Genomic DNA, 24,415 nt, shown 5'->3' with positions numbered 1-24,415 from the left:
AACCAACAAAGAAACAACAGCTTTGAATGATATATTGGACTAGATAGATTTAACAGATATATTCAGAACATTTCACCCAAAAGCAGTGGAATACTCATTCTTTTCAAGGGCACATGGAACATTCTCTAGATTAGATCATGCACTGGGCCATGAAACAAGTCTCAATAAATTCAAATAGACTGAAATCATATCATGTATCTCTTCTGACCACAACAATATGAAACTAGAAATAAGTCACAAGAAAGAATCTGAAAAGGACACAAATACATGGAGGCTATATAACATGCTACTGAACAATGAATGGGTCAAGGAAGAAATCAAAGAGAAAATAAAAAAATACATGCAGACAAATGAACATAAAAACACAATGATCCAAAATCTTTGGGAAGTTGCAAAAGTGGTTTTAAGAGGGTATTTTTTAATTTAATGTAACTTATTATTTAATTTTTATTATTAACATATAATGTATTACTTGTTTCGCAGGTACAGGTCTGTGATTCATCAGGCTTACACAATACACAGCGCTCACCAAAACACATAACCCTCCCCAATGTCCATCACCCAGCCACCCCATCCCTCCCACACCTTTCCACTCCAACAACCCTCAGTTTATTTCCTGAGATTAAGAGTCTCTTATGGTTTGTCTCAAGAGGGAAGTTTATAACAACAGAATCCTTAAGGAACAAGAAAAATCTCAAATAAACAACCTAACCTTACACATCAAGGAGCTAGAAAAAAGAACAACTAAAGCCCAAAACCAGTAAAGGAAAGAAATAACAAAGATTAGAACAGAAATAAGTGAAATAGAGAATTAAAAAAAAAAACCAAAACCCACAATAGAACAGATCAATGACTCAGAAGCTGGTTTATTAAAACGATCAACAAAAATTGAAAAACCCTTAGCCAGACTCATCCAAAAAGCAACGCCCCCAAAGAAAGAGAGAAATAGAACTCAAATAAAATCAGAAATGAAAGAGGAGAAATAATAGCACAGAAATACAAAGGGTTATAAGAAAACATTATGAAAAATTATATGCCAACAAATTGGACAACATAGAAGAAATGGATAAATTCCTAGAAACCTGTAATATCCCAAAATTGAATCAGGAATAGAAAAATTGACCAGACTGATTACTAGTAGTGAAATTTAGTCAGTATTCAAAAAACTCCCACAAACAAAAGTCCAGGACCAGATGACCTCATAGGTAAATTCTACCAAACATTAAAAGAAGAGTTAATACCTATTCTTCTCAAACTTTAAAAAAAAAAAAAAGAGGAAGGAAAGCCACTCAATTCATTCTATGAGGCCAGTATTACTAATAACAAAATCAGACAGACACTACAAAAAATGAAAATTATAGGACAATAACTCTGATGAACACAGATGCAAAAACCTTCAACAAAATATTAGCAACCTGAATCCAACAATACATAAAAAAAATCATTCACCTTGATTAAGGGGATTTATTCCAGGGATGCGCAGGTGGTTCAATACATGCAAATCAATCATTGTGATATTATCACATTAACAAGAGAAAGGATAAAAACCTAGTAGTCATATCAGCAAATGCAGAAAGAGCATTTGAGAATGTACAATATCTATTCATGATAAAAACTCTCAACACAGTAGTTTTAGAAGGAACATACATCAACATAAGAAGGGCCATATATGAAAAACCCATGGCTAATATCATATGCAATGGTGAAACACTGAGCTTTTTCTCTAAGTTCAGGAACAAGACAAGAATGTCCACTCACCACTTTTATTCAACATAGTACTGGAAATCTTAGCCACAGCAGTATGACAAGAAAAAGAATAAGGTATCCATTGGTAAGGAAGAAGTAAAACTTTCACTATTTGCAGATGCCGTAACACTCTCTCTATATAAAACTAAAAATGTACCAAAAAACTACTAGGACTGATAAATGAATTCAGTAAAGTCACAGGATACAAAATTAATATACAGAAATCTGTTGTACTTCTATACTCTAATAATGAAGTAGCAGCAGGAGAAGTTAAGAAAACAATCCCAATTACAACTGCACCAAAAATAGTAAAATACCTAGGCATATACTTAACCAAGGAGGTGAGTGACCCACACTCTGAAAACTATAAAACACTGATGAAAAAAACTGATGATGACACAAACAAATGGAAAGATACTCCTTGCTCATGGATTGGAAGAACCAATACTGTCATCATGTCCATACTACCCAAAGAAATCTAACAGATGTAATGCAATTCCTATCAAAATACAAACATTTTTCACAGGACTAGAACAAACAATCCTAAAATTTGTATGGCACCACAAAAGATCCCAAATAGCCAAAGCAATCTTGAGAAAGAAGAAGCAAGCTGGAGGTATCATAATTGCAGATTTCAAGATACAGTACAAAGCTGTAGTAATCAAAACAGCATGATAATGGTTCAAAAATAGGCACATGGATCTTTGGAACAGAATGCAGTCCAGAAATAGACCCACACTTATATGGTCAATTAATCTGTGAAAAAGTAGGCAAGAATATACAATGGGAAAAAGTCTCCTCAACAAATGGTACTCCATAAACTGCACAGCTACATGCAAAAAGAGTGAAACTGAACCACCTTCTTACACCATACAGAAAAATAAACTCAAAATAGATTATGAGGACCTAAATGTGAGACATGAAACCATAAAACTCCTGAAAAGAAAATAGGCAGTAATTGCTTTGACATTGACTGTAGCAACATTTTTCTAGATGTGTCTAGAGAAAAAGCAAGAGAGAGACAAGAGAGACAAAAGCAAAATTAAACTATTGAGACTACCAAAATAAAAAGCTTTGAACAGTAAAGGAAACCATCACCAAAACAAAAGGCAACCCACTGAATGGGAGAAGGTATTTGCAAATGATATCCAATAAGCGGTTAATATCCAAAATATATACATAACTAATATAACTCAACACCAAAAACCCAAATAATTTGATTAAAAAATGGGCAGAGGGCCTGAATGGACATTTTTCCAAAGAAGACATAGATGGCCAACAGACACTTAGAAAGATGTTCAACATAACTAATCATCATGGAAATTAAAACCACTGTTATATACCACTCTATACCTGTCAGAATGGCTAAAATCAAAAACATAAGAAATAACAAGTGTAACAACTGTTGGCAAGGATGCGGAAAAAAGGAACCTTCTGTGTTGATTGTAATGCAAATTGGTGGGGCCTCTGTGGAAAACAGCATGTAAGTTCCTCAAAATATTAAAAATAGAATTACCATATGATCCAATGATTCCATTACTGGGTATCAACCCAAAGAGAACAAAAACACTAATTTGAGAAGATATAAACACCTCTATGTTTATTGCAGCATTATTTACAATAGCCAAGATATGGAAGCAACCCAAGTGTCCATTCATAGAGAGATAAAGAAGCTGTGGTATATATACACAATGGAATATTACTCAGCCATAAAAATGAATGAGATCTTGCAATTTGCAATGACATGGATGACTCTAGAGGGTATAAGGCTAAGTGAAGTTAAGTCAGAGAAAGACAACCTTTGTATGATTTTACTCATATGTGGAATTTAAGAACAAAATGAACAAACACACAAAGAAAAGAGACAAATGAAAAAACAGCCTCTTGGTGCCTGGGTGGCTCAGTCGTTAAGCGTCTGCCTTCAGCTCAGGTCATGATCCCAGGGTCCTGGGATCGAGCCCCACATTGGGCTCCCTGCTCCGCAGGAAGCCTGCTTCTCCCTCTCCCACTCCCCCGGCTTGTGTTCCCTCTCTCACTGTGTCTCTCTCTCTGTCAAATAAATAAATAAAATCTTTAAAAAAAAAAAAAAGAAAGAAAAAACAGCCTCTTATATACAGAGACGAAAATAGTATTTGCCAGAGGGGAGGTGGGTGAAGGGATGGGTGAAACAGATAAAGGGTATTAAGAGTACAGTTATACTGATGAGTACTTAGAAGTGTATAGAGCTGCTGATTCATGACATTGTACACCTGAAACTAATATAACACTGCATGTTAATTATACTTAAAAAAAAAATCTAACCTAGGGAAAAAGAAAATCAGCCTAGGCTGAGAGGACATCAGACACTTAAAAGTACTTAATAATTTTATATACACCTTATATTTATGTGTAATGAGGTTTTTTATCCTCCAGATGGATACAGATTAATCAAAATGATTGATTTTCTCATTTCTGATACCTCAGGATTCACTTTAGGTATTGTTTCCAAGGCCACCTAAAAACAAATGTCCCCAGCAGGGGGAAATTTAATTTACAGTAATTATTGAGTATATAACAATCATATTTCTATCATCAGTAAAACAAATATAATTGCATTTTTTAAAAAGTAAACAAAACTAAATCTTTCTGGTTTCATTGTCCTTCTCCCTTTTCTCATGTTAAAAAAAAAAAAGGATAAAATTGCTTACTGTAGAAGTCGCATTTAGAAGCCCTGATCTTGTCTACACATAGCTTTTCCACTCATCCGAGTTTTCTTCTATGAAAAAATTTGAGTCATGACCAACATCACTGACTATGCTTTACGAGATGGCTAATAACGAATTTCCTTCCACAAACTGTACGGTACATTTTTTGGGATCTGCTTATTTTTCATCTGTATTTTAATAAAAACCTATATATGGGTTCAATTTGGATTGAATAAAATACAATCATTAGTAAATAGATGGGAAATCAAGAGATCTAAAATTAAAATTTGTTAAGTGTCTACTGTGTGCCTGACATTTACACACATTATTTCATTTAATCTTCACAAACATTATATGAAGCACTCTTATTCCTGTTTTGCATATGAGGAAAGTGAGGTTTAAAACTTGACCATTACTTGATGGATGTCAGTCAGTTGGCCAATTTGGCCTGTCCTCAAATTCTGTCTTCTATTATGTAGCCTGAAATTTAACTTTAAGATCTGGAGTGTTCTATTCTTCATTAATTAATATTTCATATAGTCTACATCAAGCTAAAAGGAAAATAAAATAAATCATGACATCAGTTTGGGACTCTTCACCTTGCAATTAAAAAAATACATATATTGGGAAAGACTCCTTAATCCTGGTCAAGTTGGCAGTAAGTTTAGTGTGTGTTGTTCTTGATTTTTTATATAAGCCTGAAGGCAAGGAGGAAAAATTAGTCTTTTAAAAAAGGTTTTCTTCAATAAACCATCATGCTGACAAATTAAATGACAGTAACCTCTCTCAACAGCTGACAGCCTAGCAGGGGCCCTGTTAACATTTGCATTAGGGCAGACTGATTGGTTTAATTGGCAGTCATGCCTAAAAACCTGCAGAGGAATTGATGCTGAATGAATCATTTCCTTTAGCAATATTCAGCAGTTTGAATGCAGCAAATGCAACCAAAGGCTCTTAAAGTTGTTTTATTTATTGTTGAAACCAACCGACCAAGTGATTACTTTCGTTTTATATTCTAAAATTGTGTGCTTTTACTGAAAGCCATCATTTAAAAATGCTTCAAAGAAAAGATTTCTTACCACATTTTCCCATATCTCAAACTGGAAGGTACTAGAGGCAGACAATGTCGTGAGGAATAAATCTAGAAGGAAAATAATAGAATTGTAAGTTTTGTTACTGATGTATACATTTAAAACAGGAAGAAAGGCAATATGTAAAAACAGTTATTAATAGAGTTGTTCTTAAACATATTTTAAATTATATTTTAAGGAGCTTGATCCTGTCAAAGAAAAGAAAGCAGATGATCCTGTACTAGTACAATTAAGGAAAATGAATTTAAAGGGAGCATTTGGTATTACTCCCTCAAAAGCATTCTTTATTTTTAAGAGCAGTTATGTGTACTAACCTTTTTATCTTACACATTTGTATTTTAAGGCAGACTATATGTTAAACAAAATATTCAAATCAGAATCACATTGTGCTTTCTCACCTAAAAGCTACGCTTCCCTATATATCATAGTTGGGCTTAAGCATTATTTTAAATTACAGTATCATAGCATCCAAAATCTTTAGTACTCATGTTAAATGATCAATAAACTGTATTACAAATTTTGAATAGTAGAATTATCTTCATATAGTTCAACTAAACAAAATTTGTTTTATTGGAAAGTACATAATTTTTAATATAATTTGTTGAAAAGTAATAGGTTGACAGTCAAATCTAACATCCTATTAATACAAAGGCCAGATGAACTGCAAATCTATTCTAGTAGCAGTATTTATTATGTTTGAATAATGGCAATTTTACTTAGCAAATACATAAAATTTCAAAATGATGAGCTGATTCATAAGAATATTAAAATAACATTATTCTTTTGTGCTTTAAAAAATGGAAATTATTGAGTGATATGTAGACCATGACTATTTTAAAGAAAAGGTTTTTTTTGCCCCATTAAATATGTTTAAGAAAACTATCCTTCACATTTTAATGTGTTTTTTGTAGAGCTTTCATATGAGTTTAATGAAGCTAATTTATGTAATAATTATAATAATTTTCACAGAAATCCCCAGAAAGCTAAGTAATTTCTTCATTGTTATAATTAGTTGTACTCAAACTCCTGATTCCAAGTAAGTGGAACTATTCTTTCTGCCAATATATCAAATCTCTGCATTTATTTTTACCACACTAAGGATGCTTTGCCTGTGGATATACAAATGTAGTCTTTTATGAAGGTAATTTCTTTACTCTGTCAAACACACACTCCCAATGAAATGTCTACTTCCATACTCATCTAGGAAAACTCCCAAACAATACCTGAGATTTGTGAGATGATGTACCTACAGCCAACATCCTCTCCTTCTCCCATGTACCCTCCACACTGCCCTCAGCATGATGAAAAAATAAAAATGCAAATTTGATCTCATTCCTTCTCTTCTAGGATCTCTTCTCCCCATGTGAAGAAGCCTATTTAGCTAAGTTTCCATGCTCATTTCTGGCTACTCTCTCATAAGAAACTGACTCTCTGTAGTACCCTTTTATGTTACAGCTGTGTGACATCCCCACCGTTCCTGAGGCCCTTCCTCTCCCTAGGCATAGCTTTCCCTCCATTGTTATTCCACTATGATATCTCAATTGACATGGTTATTACAGATCCTATGATATTCCAGTTTCATATCTGTCTTTTCTGAGCTTCTTGAGGGGAGGAGTCATTCCTAATTGGTTTTTGTATCTCTGTGGTTTCTATGCACTTGGAAATAATGTGCTTGAATGACTGTTTTACAACTAAATGATACCATAAACACACATACCACATATATACACATATACACGTCTACAGACATATATAAGAGTGTATGTGTATATATATGGTATTTAGTTATGTAATATATATATGGTGGTTCTTACAATTTTGCTTGGACTGTCTACAGATAGTTACTCCATTACATCTTTAAAAAGTGTCTTGGGAAAAGAAGGGTTTTATGTTAGAGTATTTCATTAACAATAAGTATGACTGATTATAGTGACTCCTGTCTTAGGAATGTTCAAAAGCTGTTAGTTTTTATCTGAAAATGTGGGTAATCAGCATAAAAAAGTGATTAGGGATTAACAGCCACAGAGATTTCTAAGAATCACTTAGAGCCATGTCAGTGCAAGCTCTGAGGTATCTGAAAGACGGACAATTACACTATTATTATATAACACAGGTGAACTTGTTCAAACTGAAAACATTACAGTGTTGAAATTCTGAACGCATTTGAGAATAAATGAGGAGGCATCTTTCTGACAAGGGATCACAGGCTCGTTGCCCTGATAAGCCAGCTAGCTTTGTAGGATTGGAAGAGCTATTTTGTTACCACGGATGACCAAGCAGGGATAGTTAGAAGGGAGGGGAGGGTGGTTACCAACAATCTATCACCACTCCTGGAAAAACAACACGAAGTGTTTTTTTCTGTTGGCATTGCACTAGTCTCAATACGTTTGCATAAAGGGTGATAAATTATGAGCTTTCTGCTCTTCCATTCATAGAAAATTTAACAACTATAACCACAGTGTTTGCGGACTCTATTTTCATAGCTTCACGAGCTATTTATTAAGATTCTGAAATACAGTAAAGTAAGATGAGGGATTGGAAGTACCCTGTATAACAGATTTAAAAAATTCATTTCACAATTCAATTATGTAAAAAGGTTGTAGAAAAAATAAATGATTCATTATGTGGAGAAATAGAGACAATTAATAACAATTCAAGATGAAATCATGCCTCTGACTTTGAATGAAATAAGAATGAAATAACAGCTAGAAAAAAAAAATTTAGTCAATAAAGCAACCAAGTTCTCACCCTCCTACATGGGTAAGAGTAATTCACACAATATAATGAAAGGAAATGTACCCAATGAAACTGTAACAGATGCTGTGACATGCCACCCAGACCTCCTCTGCATGAAAGACTTACTCCTTCAGCTTGCTGGAAATGCAGATGGCAGACAGCCCTATGCAGTTGTCCTTTCTGAAACAGCTTTGGGTGAGAAGAGCTGCCCTGCCAAAGGTTCATCCCTTTCTGCACTAGCCTGCATTCAATAACTGGTCAGTTCAGAGAAATAAAGGCTACAGCCCACCACCATCACTCAGGACAACTCTGCAGGGCCACAGCACATTCAGAAGCCAAAGGTCTGGTAAGGCTTTTATTTGACACTAAATCATAGTCCAATCTGCTTCCTTCCCATTTCCTCCAGCAGTACTGACTACAAGAGCACTCCCTAAAATTAAAATTCTTGCACACTAGTTTCCATTTCAGAGTCTGTTTCCCAGGAAATGCCATCTACAACCGTTGATACCAAAAGTGACTGAGAAAGCAAATACTAAGATTTTGGAGTTGGATCACCTCAAAAGTGGCTGCTAATAAGGATTCTTTCAGTGGGGTTAAGCAGTGCACAGATAGCTATACTATATTTTACTGGTATTATTGGGATGCTATTTTGGTGGAAGGGAATGCACTAGTGGGTGTGGTATTTCAGGCTTTTTGAGAAATATGAGATAAACACTAACTGTAAGCACAATGGAATTAGATGGCTATTGCTAAGCTTACTTGAAGCAACAGCGGAGAGACACAAATGCTAAGCACAACTGATGAGAAAGTAAAAGCCATTTGTGAAAGTCAGAGGGCCTCTTGGGTAGCATCTAAAGAGGTTCTCATCTCCTGCAGTAGGAGGGCAAAAATGAGCTGAAGACTAAGACCAGGATTTAATAATAAGAATAGAAGATCTCCCAAGAAGGTTAAATTCTCAGCCTAAGCCGGTCTGCTATGTTAACTGGGAAAGAATGATACTTGACTCATGAATTAGGAACATCTGGGTGATGAACCTGAAAGTCTTTCACCCTCAGATTCACCTGAGCCATCAAAGCTTGCATAAGTGGCCCACTCTCCACTGTTAAAGGCTGATATTCACTCCTGTTTGAAAATGATGTTTTCCTAAAGGCTAGTGTTCTCTCTTGTTTAAAGATGATGGAGAAGATTCTGCTACCATTGGGCAACATGCTCCAGATTTCCTACAGTTTGTCTCATCTTCTCTCCTGGCCACTAGGTCACAAAGTGGGGTTAAGTTACAAAATAACCTGGCCAGGAATGTGATGTACACATAAGGGAAAAAGGAACTATAGCCTGAATTAAGTCCAGGACCTAGCTAACATGTAGTGGCAGGAGCCAGGAGAGTATGCATGAGACTATATTCTGAGAGTGCTTGAACAAGATAGGGGTAAGGGGTGGGGCAGGGAGAATGAGATGTGGGGTGGGGTAGAATAAAGAGCTGGGGTTGGCAAGGTGATTACATTGGATCCCTTCCATCCTAGAAGAGGCAGCAGTTCACTTTACAGGAGTAGACCATACTCTGAATATGGGTTTATTCTTCCTGTCCTGAAAACTAAATTTTTAAAATGCTAATAGAAACAGTATGATGATAGCTGAGATCACTGGTATTCACCTGAAGAAATAATCCTTAACAAAAGATCATATCATGAGTTAGTGAAAAATTTAGGATATAAACCCCAAACTCAATTAAATCCTTTTTCATTAGAGTCTTGTAACAAGTAAAATAGTGAAACTATTCAATGCACATGCACTTTCTTCCCAGAAAATACAGACACATAGTTGAGAAAGTGTATACAAAAACATTAAATGGTATTGCTTCCATTATCTCCATTCATAACTTGAAAGGATTAAGCTACTGCATTTTTAAACACTACCAAATGCTGCACAGCCTTCCCTTCAAATGAAAAACCTTCTGGTTAAAGTTGGCATCAAAAGGAAGCCCACTTAGGAGTCCTAAAAACTAAAATTGGAAGTTTGACTATGCAAACTAAACCATGTTAGGAAAAATCCAAACAAAGCTTTATGATTGTGATCAAAGTTTAAAGTTAGATGGTAATGGGCACCTAACACCCTTTCGATATGCTGTGCAGGAAGGAAGAGGTTAAAAACTGTAATTTCCAGCACTGTATCCTTTCAGTGTGAAGTCTTGATGTTTGAAAAAAAAAAATTCTGATGGAAGTTTTTAAAAAGTATTCATAATGTCATTTAGAATTCCTGCATGAAGAAATTCTTGAATGATGAAAGTCACTATATTTCTTAAAGATTTTTTTTTTTTTTTTAATTTGAGACAGAGAGAATGAGAGAGAGAGAGCATGAGACGGGGGAGGGTCAGAGGGAGAAGCAGACTCCCTGCCGAGCAGGGAGCCCGATGCGGGACTCGATCCCGGGACTCCAGGATCATGACCTGAGCCGAAGGCAGTCGCCCAACCAACTGAGCCACCCAGGCGCCCGAAAGTCACTATATTTCCAAGGGAGTAAATATCATGGTTCATTTGGAAAAATACAGTTTATAAGACATTTTTAGTATTTTCTGGAAGCTTCAGGTATTTCCACAAAGAATGGTTCAAAGCAGTCTCACAGTTTGTGCTGTTTTAATCTTGAGCCCGGAGGACATGCTAAGCTCATGTTTACATCTGTTCTATAGTACTGTCCAGTCTTTCTTAGGTCTGGTTATATTAGCAAAGATGAGCATAAGTGTGTAGAATAAAAATATCTTTTCCCTGCTTCCACTTGCTCATAGAAAAGCACACTGAAGTCCACATGACAGCTGAAGTTGTGAAGAAAATGGGGTCTTCCCTTTCCCAGCAGTACTCAGAGTTCAGAGGTCATCAACTCACATGCTGTAAGGCATGAGGCTCCGACATAAATAAGTTAATGGGTCCTGGTACAATCAAGATGATCAAACAATAAAAAGTCACAGAGCACAAAAACTGACCATGGATCTCAGGATGGATGAGATGGTGGGGAGTAGTGACCTGGATGAAGCAACAAGAACCTATCACTGACCAAAGAAGACATCAGCTAATTAGCTCCAGGCAATTATTGTTATGGAAATAGTTTTTAAATACGAAAAATTATATTTTAAAAATATTGAAATCTAATTCAAAATATATTAAGCAGTAAGGGCAAAACACCAAAAACATTTCTGCAGGCTCCAGTTTTAGCCACAGGTACTAGATTGAAACCTCTGATAGGCTATTGTTTTGCTTACATATCTGTGGGCAGAGAACCAACCCTACTTCCTATATTCCTATGTCAAATAATACTCCCAAATCATATTCTGTACAGATGCACTAAATTTAATAAGAAATGAGGAACCTGTTTAAATGGGTCTCCATTCACAAAACAATGTTTAAGGAACACGTATAAATTTCTAGGAATCATTTTTCAATTTCATTTTTTAAAGATTTTTATTTATTTATTTAATAGACCGAGAAAGAGAACATGAGCAGGGGGAGGAGCAGAGGGAGAGGGACAAGCAGACTCCACGCTGGATGCGGAGCCCAATGCAGGGCTCTATCCCACGACCCTGAGATCATGCCCTGAGCTGAAATCAAGAGTCGGACGCTCAACGGCCTGAGCCACCCAGGTGCCCCTCAAATATTTCGTTTTTTAAGTTCATACCCTTCTATCTAGACTTCCCTTCCCTTTCTTTTTCTCATTCTGAAGCACTGGGCCCCAAATGAAGATTCACTATACTTGGCAGAGAGCTCGGACTACCTCAAACTTAAGAGAGTGTACACAAGATACAGAGAGACATATTCTGGAACACAGGCACACGTTATAAGACTGAAAGCCCTAAATCCTGGGTAAACAAGAAATAACTCCCATATCCACCTTCCCTCATCAGTCAAATCATTATCAGAAGTTCTTTCGTTGTAAGTGAAAAAAAAGATTGGATTTATTTATTTCAGATTGTGTAGGAACACAAGAATCTCAGGTGAAAACAATAAACTTTAAGTAATACGCTGCTGGCAGCAAATGATGAGGGAGGCCTAGTAAGATCCTAAAATTGAATGTTTAAGGGGATTATAATTTCCATTTGAAGAGGACTATTAACAAATGAAGAATGGATGTATTTCACTGACATTTTTACTATGGGAAATTTATTTTTCAGAACTTGTATGTTGAATTTTTAAGAGAAATGTAATCAAGGTAATTATAAGTTAATGATCTTCAAAGTCTCAGCAATATTTTGAATTCTAGTGTTTTATATATATCTTTCAATTGAAGTCACATAATTTCCTCTACTCCTAAGAGGTCAGAGTCTTAAGGAACCTGGGGGAATTTGCAGTTTTAGTGTTTTCAATCTTGTAATGTTTTGATGGGTGAACAAACATTATGATTTAAAATTCCAATATGAGAAGACCCTTCATCTTCTAGAAGAGTCCTCTATGTTCCAGAAGGTAAAGAATTCATTAGAGATGATAACACTTAACGATGGAAAGAACTGGAGAACAGGAACTTGGCATTAATCACCACTAAGATTTTCATATTTTCCAAAGTAAATTTACTTGAATGAAGGTTTTATAACAGATTTTAGAACTGTATTTGCTCTGATGTTTTTTTTCCCAGGGCAGTCAAGTCAGCCTGCATCCATTTGGTTTATACAATAAGGCTACCTACTTCCATTAGTCCCTTTCATTCCAAAATTCTGATCCTTTATTACTATTTCCACTTATGTCTTACTTACAAATTTATAAAGATGTCATACTTGCCAATTGCTCAACAGCTGCCTACACTGCACTAACATGGCATGTTGGATTTTTGAATTCTTATTTCCTCTGGATAAAAAGATTGTGTGTCCAGGAAACAACAGATGTTGGCAAGGATGTGGAGAAAGGGGAACCCTCTTACACTGTTGGTGGGAATGCAAACTGGTGTAGCCACTCTGGAAAACAGTATGGAGGTTCCTCAAAAAGTTAAAAATAGAACTACCCTACAAACTAGCAATTGCACTACTAGGTATTTACTCAAAGGATACAAACATACTGATTTGAAGGGGCACATGCACCCTGATGTTTATGGCAGCATTATCAACAATAGCCAAACTATGGAGAGAGCCTAGATGTCCATCGACTGATGAATGGATAATGAAGTTGTGGTATATATATACAATGGAATATTATTCAGTCATAAAAAAGAATGAAATCTTGCCATTTGCAATGATGTGGAGTGTACTGTGCTAAGCATACCATATGATTTCACGCATATGTGGATTTAAGAAACAAAACAGATGAACAACGGGGGGAAAAAAGAGAGGCAAACCAAGAAACAGACTTTTAACTAAAGAGAACAAACTGAGGGTTACTGGAGGGGTGTGGGTGGGGAATGGGTTAAATGGGTGATTCGTATTAAGGAGGGCACTTTTTGAGATGAGCAATGGGTACTGTATGTAAGTGACGAATCACTAAATTCTACTCCTGAAACCAATATTACACTGTATGTTAACTAAGTGGAATTTTATTTATTTTAAAGATTTTATTTATTTATTTGTCAAAGAGAGAGAGAGAAAGAGAGGGGGAACAAGCAGGGGGAGCAGCAGAGGCAGAGGCAGAAGCAGGCTCCTCACTGAGCAAGGAGCCTCATGCGGGACTCGATCCCAGGACCTGAGCTGAAGGCAAATGCTTAACCAACTGAGCCACCCAGGCATCCCATTAACTAAGTGGAATTTAAATAAAAACTTAAAAAAAAAAAGAGCAACCTTATGTGTAGACTTATGTGTAGAAGCAGAAATAAAAAAAGATTGTGTGTCACTCTCCACTGATGTTAAAGGACTGTTAAGGACTGTTAAGGATGTTAAAGGACTGTTAACAATCTTTTTATCCAGAGGAAATAAGAATTCAAAAATCCAACATGCCATGTTAGTGCTGTGTAGGCAGCTGTTGAGCAATTGGGAGAGGCATACCTTAACTGTATATTTTATGCATTTCTGTCTCCTGAGTTGTTTCATTTTGAATAGAATTCTTAATTTTCACTACATGATGGGATCCTACTCAGGGGGTTTGGGTTAGAGAAGAAACCTCAGTTTTACTCACAAAAATAGTGGCTAGACATTTAAAATAAAATTCAACCTGAAAGTAATTTATTTCTCAAGTGGCATGATTCAATCAAGATGATGAATGCTCTAAAATTTATGAGTAGCAGCTGTTGGTCTCTCTGACAATGGCGAGGTCAGACTGAACTGCAAACGCAATATATATGGTCAGAAAAGTTTAGCAGATTATTCCTCCTGTAAATCCACGGGCAGGGCAGTTTAGCATACAAAACAAGTTTTTAAAAATGATTTAAACTCATAGTCACTCAAAAGCAGACTTCTAACAGTAGGCAGTTATGCCCCGTCCTGTTTCGGAACTCTTGATTTGTGTGCTGCTTTTCTTCTTACCTGGTGTCAGTCTCCTTCTAAGCACCAGAGAGTAACTTCTATACACTAGGATAACAGTGGCCTTAATGAGAGAATCCGTCTATATGGTTTCTATGCCTCACATTTCTGGAACATCCTGGAACGGAATATTTTTGCTAAATCTAGAGCAATGTAGTGATAAAATGCTTCAAGTGTAATAAATTCCAATAAGTTGGAAAAAGTAAAGCAAAGCATTAAACTCTCTGGGCTTCATTTCTTTGCCTATAAAATGATGTGGTTAAACTAAATGATCTTTAAGATTTCTTCCATATCATATCCACCCACTCGTTCAACATCTTTTGAGCACCTCCTATGTGCTTGGCACTCAATTAGGTATTAGATAAACACAAATGAGGCATGCTCCTTTCCTTTGAGGAACTTTGTGAGGGAGACAGATGTGAAAATGGACAAATACCATGTGGCAATGGCTCTGCTAGAATTATGACCGTGTGTGATGGGAAATGAGTTGACAGAGATATTGCTTAGATGAATTTGAGGAGGGCCTCACAAGAAGGTGATGTTTGTGTGGTCAGAATCTTAACAGGTAATTACTTTCAGAAGTTATTTAATACTCTTATCAGTGGCTTGCTAATACTATCAACACATGATATTTTATAGCATATAAAACTCCACATATACAGAGTAAGTTAAAACCAAACAATGAAATCATTAAGAAACTTCAGGTTAAAGCAACTGATTAAAATAATGAGACACACTCATGGCCTCTCCTTCATTCAGAAACAAGTATTAGGCAAAGCTTATCTTACTGGTGTAATGTACACACCAAGTACACTTGACAATTATAAAAACTGCTCATATACCCATTCCAGCTATACAAAATCTGAAGTTAAAGAAAATTCTGTAGAAGGAAATAATTTCCTCAAGAATAAGGAATTGATTAAAGTCCCCATACCTCAGATGTGACATTACAAATTATTTCTCATGAAGCAGAAACAAGTACAGTATGATTAAATGTAAAAATTAAATGCATATTAAATGCATTAAAGCTTCCTTTCAAATAGCTACATGAAATAATTTTAAAAACTTAGTGTTAACTCCAAAAGTACATCTTTAATGATATTGGAAGTGGACAGCTGTAATGCAAATAGTAAACCTTATAGTGTCTATTAAACCTCTAATTAGCCTTCTTTTAATCTGTCTTCTCTGCCTGTTATAATAGCAGAATGTTATTTATAGGTCATGTTAAGAGTGCTCACATCAATGAGAAGAGATTTAACCTTTCTTTTTTAATGTCAAAGGGCCTAACATGAGAATCAGAACTTCATCATTTGAATCTGAAAACCCAATTAAAACACTGTGCCAAAAATAAAAAAAGGAAAGGCTTGTTAAACCAGATGGGGAAGTTCTAATGATGTTTTGTAAATCTGTCATATTTACTTACAGAACAATCTCTAACATGCCAGAATAATCCCATATAGCATCCATTATAAAACTTCATCCTGAAAAAACCCCACCAGAAAATGTGAACAACTAAATTCAAGCCCATAGACTTAAATAAAAATCACAATTTGGCATTAGCATGGGCTCCTTTTAGGTTGGCAAATGCCTACTAAATGTGAAAGTTCCATCTTTGGATGGCAGCATGAAGAGTTAGTGCCACAGACCTGCTCCCCAGGGAAACAAGCATAACTGGGAAAAATCATCTAAAAAAACCCCACTTTAAGTCTCTGGACATTGTTGTAAATGCCTATAGCAGATGGAGAAACATCCCTTCAAAAAAACAAAAAACAAAAAAACAAAAAAACAAAAAAACCCCAACTCAGTAAGAACAGTGAGAATCTGTGGCATAAGAACCACAACCAGCTCTCTCTGTTTTCCTCCCAGCTCAGTGTGATTGAAACTCTGCTTTAGGCAGGTACAGCGAAAACAGAGGGTTCCTTTCTCCGCAGCTACCAATCAAACTATATTCCTCTATAGCAATCTATTCTTCTAGAGTAACTAAGGGTTATGGCATGTTCTTGGGAGAGGCAGGTGCCAGCATTTTTCATCTCCCCCAGCAATGTGTTGCAGAGGCTAAATTTCAAGCGAGTATAGCTGAGATATCAGGGATTCTCTTCTTCAATTCAGCCCCCACTCATAGGATGGAGGATCTTCCTTAGACACAACACATTTAAAATAGTGGTGTTCTGATCATCAGCATCCTAGCTCATTTGTAGGCTGTTGGTTCATGCTAGAGAGGTAAGCCAAGAAGATCAGAAGCTACCATCCTCAACCCGTGCTCTCCTAAAGCAGGTGTGTCCCGCAAAGAAGTACATCACTGTCCTGGCTCCGAGGTTTGGAGCCATGGATCAATGATTTTACCCAGGAGGAGAGGGAGGCTCTACACAGAGAGCTCCCAAGCTCTTGTCTAATGAACTGACTCTATTTGAAACAGAAAGTTGGAAGTTCAAGCCTAAGGGCAAACTCAAAACCAATGAAAGAAAAGCAATTAGAGGAGGCTGTTAGCTTCATGAAAGAAATATCCTAAACCACAGACTGGATAGCTTAGCAGAGAGAACTAAGGAAAGAAGAAATAAGAACCTGCCTGGGGTCTAAATAACCTAAAACACTGACCTAAAAAACTAACCTGCAAAGGAGTCCAACTTAATTATATCAGACTATGGAGCAATTTATGCCCAAGGTATCGTTGAAAATAACAGAGCGATCAGCTGGTAGTTAGCCTAACAGTTGAGTGTGATCAGGGAAAGAGACAAAAAGAGCCCTACTAAAACTACTGTCATCCAGGGTGACTGTGCACTCATCCAAAGCCATAGCCTCTGAGGAACAACATCAGCTGACCAGTGGAGGGAAAATAAACAATACATAGAGAGAAGCAGAGCTATAAAAGTAGTGGCACTGTCATTTTAGGACAACTGGAGCTGAGATGCTCAGGAAGTAATATGGAAGGTCACCTGGTCCCTAGAGTTCCCTGGATCTCTAACAATAGCCAAGGACACATCTATCTAATGTACCTGCTCCTTTTCTGACTACATCATACTTGAGGTTGCCTGAGCCTTTATTCCTCTAGCATAATTAGATAATTAGTAGTGTAATAATATGTAGCACACACAATACGCTATACAAAGGGCTGTGCTGATGTCAAAATGTTCTGAGAGCTCAAGAGAAGGTCCTTGGTAGACTGGAGAGATCCTGCAAGAATGAGAGGCTAAGAGGAAACAGGCAAGTTTTATTTATTATAGTGCTTATAGGATTGATCTTTTCAAGTGTATTCACAGTTAAGAGTGACTATGGTGATTAACATAACATAATAAAATAAAATTAAAAAAAGATAAAAATGAAAGTCTATATTAAAAAAAAAAGTGACTATAGACGAGAGGATTCTGGGAAGACGGTGGAGTAGGAAGCACCAAGAATCTGTCTTCCCACCAAGACAACAACTGCACTGGCAGAATCTGCCTCATGTAAATATTTTGGAATTCTATAGTCTATGAAAGGCCTTACAATTTCCAGAGGAAGGCATGGATGGTAAACTACAGTTAATTTTGGTCTATTTCAGCTCCTAGCTCCTAGTATCAGCCATCCACCCCTCATCCCCAGTGCCATGGAAGGCAGTGTGCACCTGTTCCTGAAGCAGTATCAGCACAGTGTGAAGAAGCTGGGACCTTGTCCTCCAAATACTGAGGATCTGTTCTCTGATCACTGACTGCTGCTTCTGAGGTACAGGCAAACAGGATGGCAGCCATTGTTCTTGCACCTCTCCATTGTTGCACCCCCCACTTCCAGCTGAAATAACTTCCAAGGGACTTAGAGGGCTGGTCTCCCGACCCCCATTTTTCTCTTTTTCCCAATCTAGGAACCGGACATTAAAGAGCAACTGAATATATGTGAAAAATTAGAATGACCACACATGCTCACGAAAAGGCACAGGCCCATAAAAGACTGGAGAAGACCTTAAGTTTATACCTCATGTTGACTCTTGGCACTGAGAGAGCCTACAACAGTCAAAACCAATAAACAACAACAACCAGTAAGCTCTGGGGAAGGGAGAGAATCTAATTTCAAGAGTTAAAACATTATTAGATTCCAATGTCCAGTGTTCACTAAGAAATCACAATGCATACAAAGAAAAAGTAAAGTACAGCCCATTCAAAGGAAAATAAAATCAACAGAAACTGTCCCTGAAAAAGACCTGGTGGTAGATCTAGTAGACAAAGACTTTAAAATAATCATCTTAAAGATGATCAAGGAACTATAGGAAGATGTGCAGAAAGTCAATAAAACAATGTTTGAACAAAATGGAAATATTAATAAAGAGACAGAAAACCTAAAAAGAAACCACAATAAAATTTTAGAGTGAAAAAGTATAGTAAATGAATGAAACATCCACCAGAGGAAATTAAAGGCAGATTTTAGCAGACTGAGGAAAAAATAAAGCAGTGAACTTGAAAGGACACTGGAAACTACTGAGTCTGGAACAGAGAGATAAGAGACCAAAGAAAAGGGCATAGTCCCTAAGGGGCCTGTGGGACACTGGAAGTCTCACAAAGAGAAGGAAAAGGGGCAGAGAGAAAATCTGAAGAACTAATGGCCAAAAACTTCCTTAATTTGATGAAATACATGAATATAAATATCCAAGTTCAATGAACTCCCAAAAAGATGAATTCAAAAGGAGCCACACCAAGACATTATAATCAAAACTCTTAAGACAGAGTTAAAGAGAGAATCTTGACAGCAATTAATCACATACAGAGGATCCTAAATAATATTAAAATATTTTAATCAGAAACACTGGAGGCCAAAAGGGCAGCACACCCGATAAATTCAAAATGCTAGAAGAAAAAAAATGTCAACCAAGAATCCTATATCCAGCAAAACTGTCCAACAGTGAGGGAGGACTAAGACATGCAGATAAATAAAAGCTAAGAAGTTCACGAACATTAGACCTACTCTGAAAAAACTGTTTCAGGGAGTCTTTCAGGGGGGAATGAGAGGACACTAGACAGTGACCTGAAGCCATATACTGAAATAAAGATATTAGTAAATACAAATACAGAAGCAATTATATGCAAGCTAGTGTTTAATTTTTTAACATTTTTATTTTTTAATAAGCTAGTGCTTTAAACAATGGTTTGTAACTCCACTTTTTTTTTACATGTTATAAAAGAATACTACATTGTTAAAAAAGTCATCTTTCTAAGAGCCAGTACCATCGTAACTTTGGTTTATAACAACATATTTTATTTTCTATATAATTTAAGAGACTAATGCATTTACAAGAACTATTAATTTATATTTTTGGTCACATAATAAATAAAGATGCAATTTTGTGAGATCAACAACTTAAAGGGGTAAGAAAAGAGCAGTAAAGGAGCAGAGTTTTTCTATGTTTTTGAAGTTAAACTGATATAAATTCAAATTAGAGGATTATAACTTTAGGATGTTAAATGTAATCACCATGGTAACCACAACGAAACAGATACAAACTGTAAACAAAGAGAAATGAATTTAAATATTCCACAACAGAATATCAACTGAACACAAAAGAAGAGAGCAATTTAGGAAATCAGAGGCAAAAAAAGCTGTAACTCATATAAAAAAACAAACAGTAAAATGGTGGAACTAAGTCCTTTTTTATCAGTAATTACTTTAAATGTCAATAGATTAACTTTCCAATCAAAAGGCAGAGATTCATAGAATGAATAAAAATATGGCACAATGATATGCTGTACAAGAGACTCACGTTAGAGCCAAAGTCACAAAAGAACTGAAAGTAAAAGGATGGAAAAACATATTCAATGCAAATAATAACCAAAACTGAGCAGGAGTGGTTATACTAATATTAGACAAAATAGACTTTACATCAAAAAAAGTTTCAAAAAATAAACATGGCTATACTAAAACAATGAATCATGGATCACTACATCAAAAACTAATGATGCATTGTATGGTGACTAACATAATAAAATAAAATAAAAAAATAAACATGAACATTATCTATTCTTAAAATGTACAATACAGCAAGAAGATATAACAGTAACATTTACACACCTTATAATGGACCAGCAAAATGTGAAATAAAATATGAAGTATTTCTTTATTTTTTAAAGATTTTATTTATTTATTTGACAAAGAGAGACACAGCGAGAGAGGGAACACAAGCAGGGGTATGGGAGAGAGAGGAGCAGTGAGCCCGATGTGGGGCTCGATCCCAGGACCCTGGGATCATGACCTGAGCCGAAACCAGCTTAACGACTGGGCCACCCAGGTGCCCTCTTTTTTTTTTTTAAATTTTATTTTATTATGTTATGTTAGTCACCATACAATACATCATTAGTTTTTGATGTAGTGTTCCATCATTCATTGTTTTTGTATAACACTCAGTGCTTCATGCAGTGTATGCCCTCCAAAATACCCAACACTGGGCTAACCCATCCCCCCACCACCTCCCCTCCAAAACCTTCAGTTTGTTTCTCAGAGTCCATAGTCTCTCATGGTTTGTCTCTCCCTCTGATTTCCCCCCTTTCATTTTTCCTTTAATTCTCCTAATGTCCTCCATGCTATTCCTTATGTTCCACAAATAAGTGAAACCATATGATAATTGACTTTCTCTGCTTGACTTATTTCACTTAGCATAATCTCCTCCAGTCCCATCCATGTTGATGTAAAAGTTGGGTATTCATCCTTTCTGATGGCTGAGTAATATTCCATTGTATATGTGGACCACATCTTCTTTATCCATTCATCTGTTGAAGGGCATCTTGGCTCTTCCCAAAGTTTGGATATTGTGGATATTGCTTCTATGAATATTGGGGTGCATATGACACTTCTTTACAATACATCTGTGTTTTTGGGGTATTTACCATATATATGAAGTATTTCATATTCCAAAATAAGAAGTAAAACCTGACAGAACTGAAGGGAGAAATAGCCAGTTCTACCATAATAGTTGGAGACTTCAATATCTCATTATAATAATGGACAGGACATCCAGACAGAAGATAATGAAATAAATGTCTTGAACAACAAAATAAACCAACTAGATCTAACACATGTACAGAACATGTTACTAACAACAACAGCATATTCTTCTTATGTACAAATGGGACATTTTTAGTAGACTATAGGTTATGCTGCAAATTAACTCTTTTAAGATTTAAAAAGACAGGTATAATACAAAGTATCTTCTCTGAATACAAGGGCATGAAATTAGAAATCAAAATAAAATTAAAATTAGAAAATTCACATATTTGTAGAAATTAAAACACACTGTATTAAAAAATTGATCAAAAGAGAAATCAAAAGGGAAATTTGTGAAGAAGAAAACAAAAGCACATTATAAAACTTATAGGACACAGTGAAAGCAGTGCTACAGGAGAAATTTATAGCTATAAATATGTTAAAAAACAGAAACAATCTCAATAACCTAACTTTACAACTTATAGCACTAGAAAAACAAACTAAATCCAAAGCGAATAGAAGAAAGGAAATACTATAGATCAGAGTAGAGATAAACAAAATAGGGAACAAAAATTAGAGAAAACATCAATGAATCCAAAAGTTGGTTCATGGAAAAGATGGACAAAATTGACAAACCTTTATCTAGATGGACTTCAAGAAAAAAGAGAGAAGGCACAAATTACTAAAATCAGAAATGATCATGAGAATATTACTACCATGTCTATGAAAGTAAAGAATTATAAGAGAGCAGTATGAACCTAAGTCATGAAGAAATAGAAAATCCGCACAGACCTATAACTAATAATAAATTGAAATCAATATTCAAAAATCTCCCAACAAAGAAAATCCCTGATGAGATGGCTCCACTAGTGAATTCTATTAAACATTTAAAGAAGGACTAATACCAATCCTTCTCAAATGTTTCCAAAAACTGAAGAGGAGGGAACATTTTCTAACTCATTCTGAGGTCAGCATTACCCTGGTACCAAAGCTGGACGAAGAGATTGCCAGGAAAAAAAACCAAACTGCAAGCCAATATCCTTCATGAAAACTGACAGAAAAGTCCTCAAGAAAATTCAGAAAATCAAATTCAGCAGCATACTAAAGAGACTGTACACCATGATCAAGTGGGATTTATTTTTAGAACACAAGGATGGTTCCACATGTCATATTAACAGAATGAAGGAAAAACACACATGGTCTTCTCAAATGATGGAGAAAAAGCATTTGACAAAATTCAACACCATTTCATGATAAAAACACTTAACTAGAAATAGAAGGAAACTATTTCAACATAAATAAAACCTAATATGAAAATGCCACAGTTAATATCATATTCAATGGTGAAAGACTGAAAGCTTTTTCTCTAAGATGAAGAAAAAAGTAAGGATGATCACTATCACCACTTCTTTTTAACAAAGTACTAGAAGTTCTAGCCAGAACAATTAGGCAAGAAAAAGAAATAAAAGGCATTCAAATTGGAAGGAAGAAGTGAAATTATCTCTTTTTACAGATTATATGATCTTATTTGTACAAAACCCTAAATATTCCAAAAAAAAGTTAGAATAAATTAGCAAAGTAGCAGGATACAAAATTAACACGCAAAAGTTGGTTGCGTTACCATACACTAAAAAGGAACAATCCCAAAATGCAATTAAGAAAACAGTTTCATTTAAATTGAATCAAAAGAATATAATACTCAGGAGTTAACCAAGGAGGTAAAAGACCTGTGCAATGAAAACCATAAAACAATCCTGATAAAAAATTATTACGATGAACAAATGGAAACACACATCATGTTCCTGGATTGGAAGAAAATAATGTTACAACAACAAGAACAATAAAACAACAGACATATCGGACTTCACAGAAATTTAAAAAAGAATTTGCATCACACAGTATCAACAGAGTATAAAGGCACCCCACAGAATTGGAGAAAATGTTGGCAAATCAGGGTATCGATGAGGGAGAAATATCTGAAACACATAAAAAACTAAAACTTAACAGCAACAAGAAAAAAAACCTGATTAAACAAGGGCAAGAGATTTGAATAGACAATTCTCCAAAGAAAATATGCAATGACCAATAAGTACATAAAAAGATGCTTAACATCAGTAAACATTAGAGAAATATAAATCAAAACTATAACAAAATATCTTTATACACATTAGGATGGCTACTGTGGAGAAAAACAAAACAGATGTCAGCAAGCATGTGGAGAAACTGGAACCCTTGTACACTGTTGGTGGGAATGTAAAATGGTAAAGGTGGTGTGAGGGCAGGTCATCAAAAAATTAAAAATAGAATTACCACAGAATCCAGCAATTCCACTCCTAGGTATATACCTAAAAGAATTAAAAACAAGGATTCCAAGAGATGTTTCTACACCCATGTTCATAATAGCATTTTTCATCATACCGAAAACATGGAAGCAACCTAAGCATCATCAATCAAGAGATAAATGTGGCATATACATGCAATGGGCTATTATGTAGCCTGAAAAAGAATGGGATTTTTAACATGTGCTATAACATGGATGAATCTTAAGAATATAACAGTATTTAAAATAAGCCAGTCACAAAAAGCCAAATACTTTAAGACTCCAGTTACATGAGGGACTTACAGTAGTCAAAATCATAGACACCTAAGGAGAATACCTTATGTAGTTGCCAGGGGCTTGGGGAAGAGGAGAATAAGTTAGTGGTTAGAGTTTCTATTTTACAAGATGATAAGAGTTATAGGAGGACTGTAGTGATGATAGGTCTGGATTATGAATGGATTTATTATAAATAAATTAT

General features: G+C 35.6%; 1 protein-coding gene across 1 annotated transcript in view; it reads right to left on the bottom strand.

Annotated features, from left to right (window-relative positions):
- The window catches only part of ITFG1 (integrin alpha FG-GAP repeat containing 1), a 340,218-nt gene that overhangs the window by 224,476 nt on the left and 91,327 nt on the right, over window positions 1-24,415 (bottom strand). The window contains exon 7 of the mRNA XM_064581526.1: window positions 5,510-5,571. Coding sequence (XP_064437596.1) covers window positions 5,510-5,571 — 62 coding nt within the window. The remainder of the gene's footprint in view (window positions 1-5,509; window positions 5,572-24,415) is intronic.

Source organism: Mirounga angustirostris, unplaced genomic scaffold (assembly GCF_029215605.1).
Source record: "Mirounga angustirostris isolate CCGP_5_RB_7025 unplaced genomic scaffold, mMirAng1.0.hap1 SCAF_16, whole genome shotgun sequence".
Lineage (NCBI taxonomy): Eukaryota > Metazoa > Chordata > Mammalia > Carnivora > Phocidae > Mirounga > Mirounga angustirostris.
Note: the sequence above shows the minus strand (reverse complement) of the source record. Positions and strands in the feature narration are given on the sequence as shown.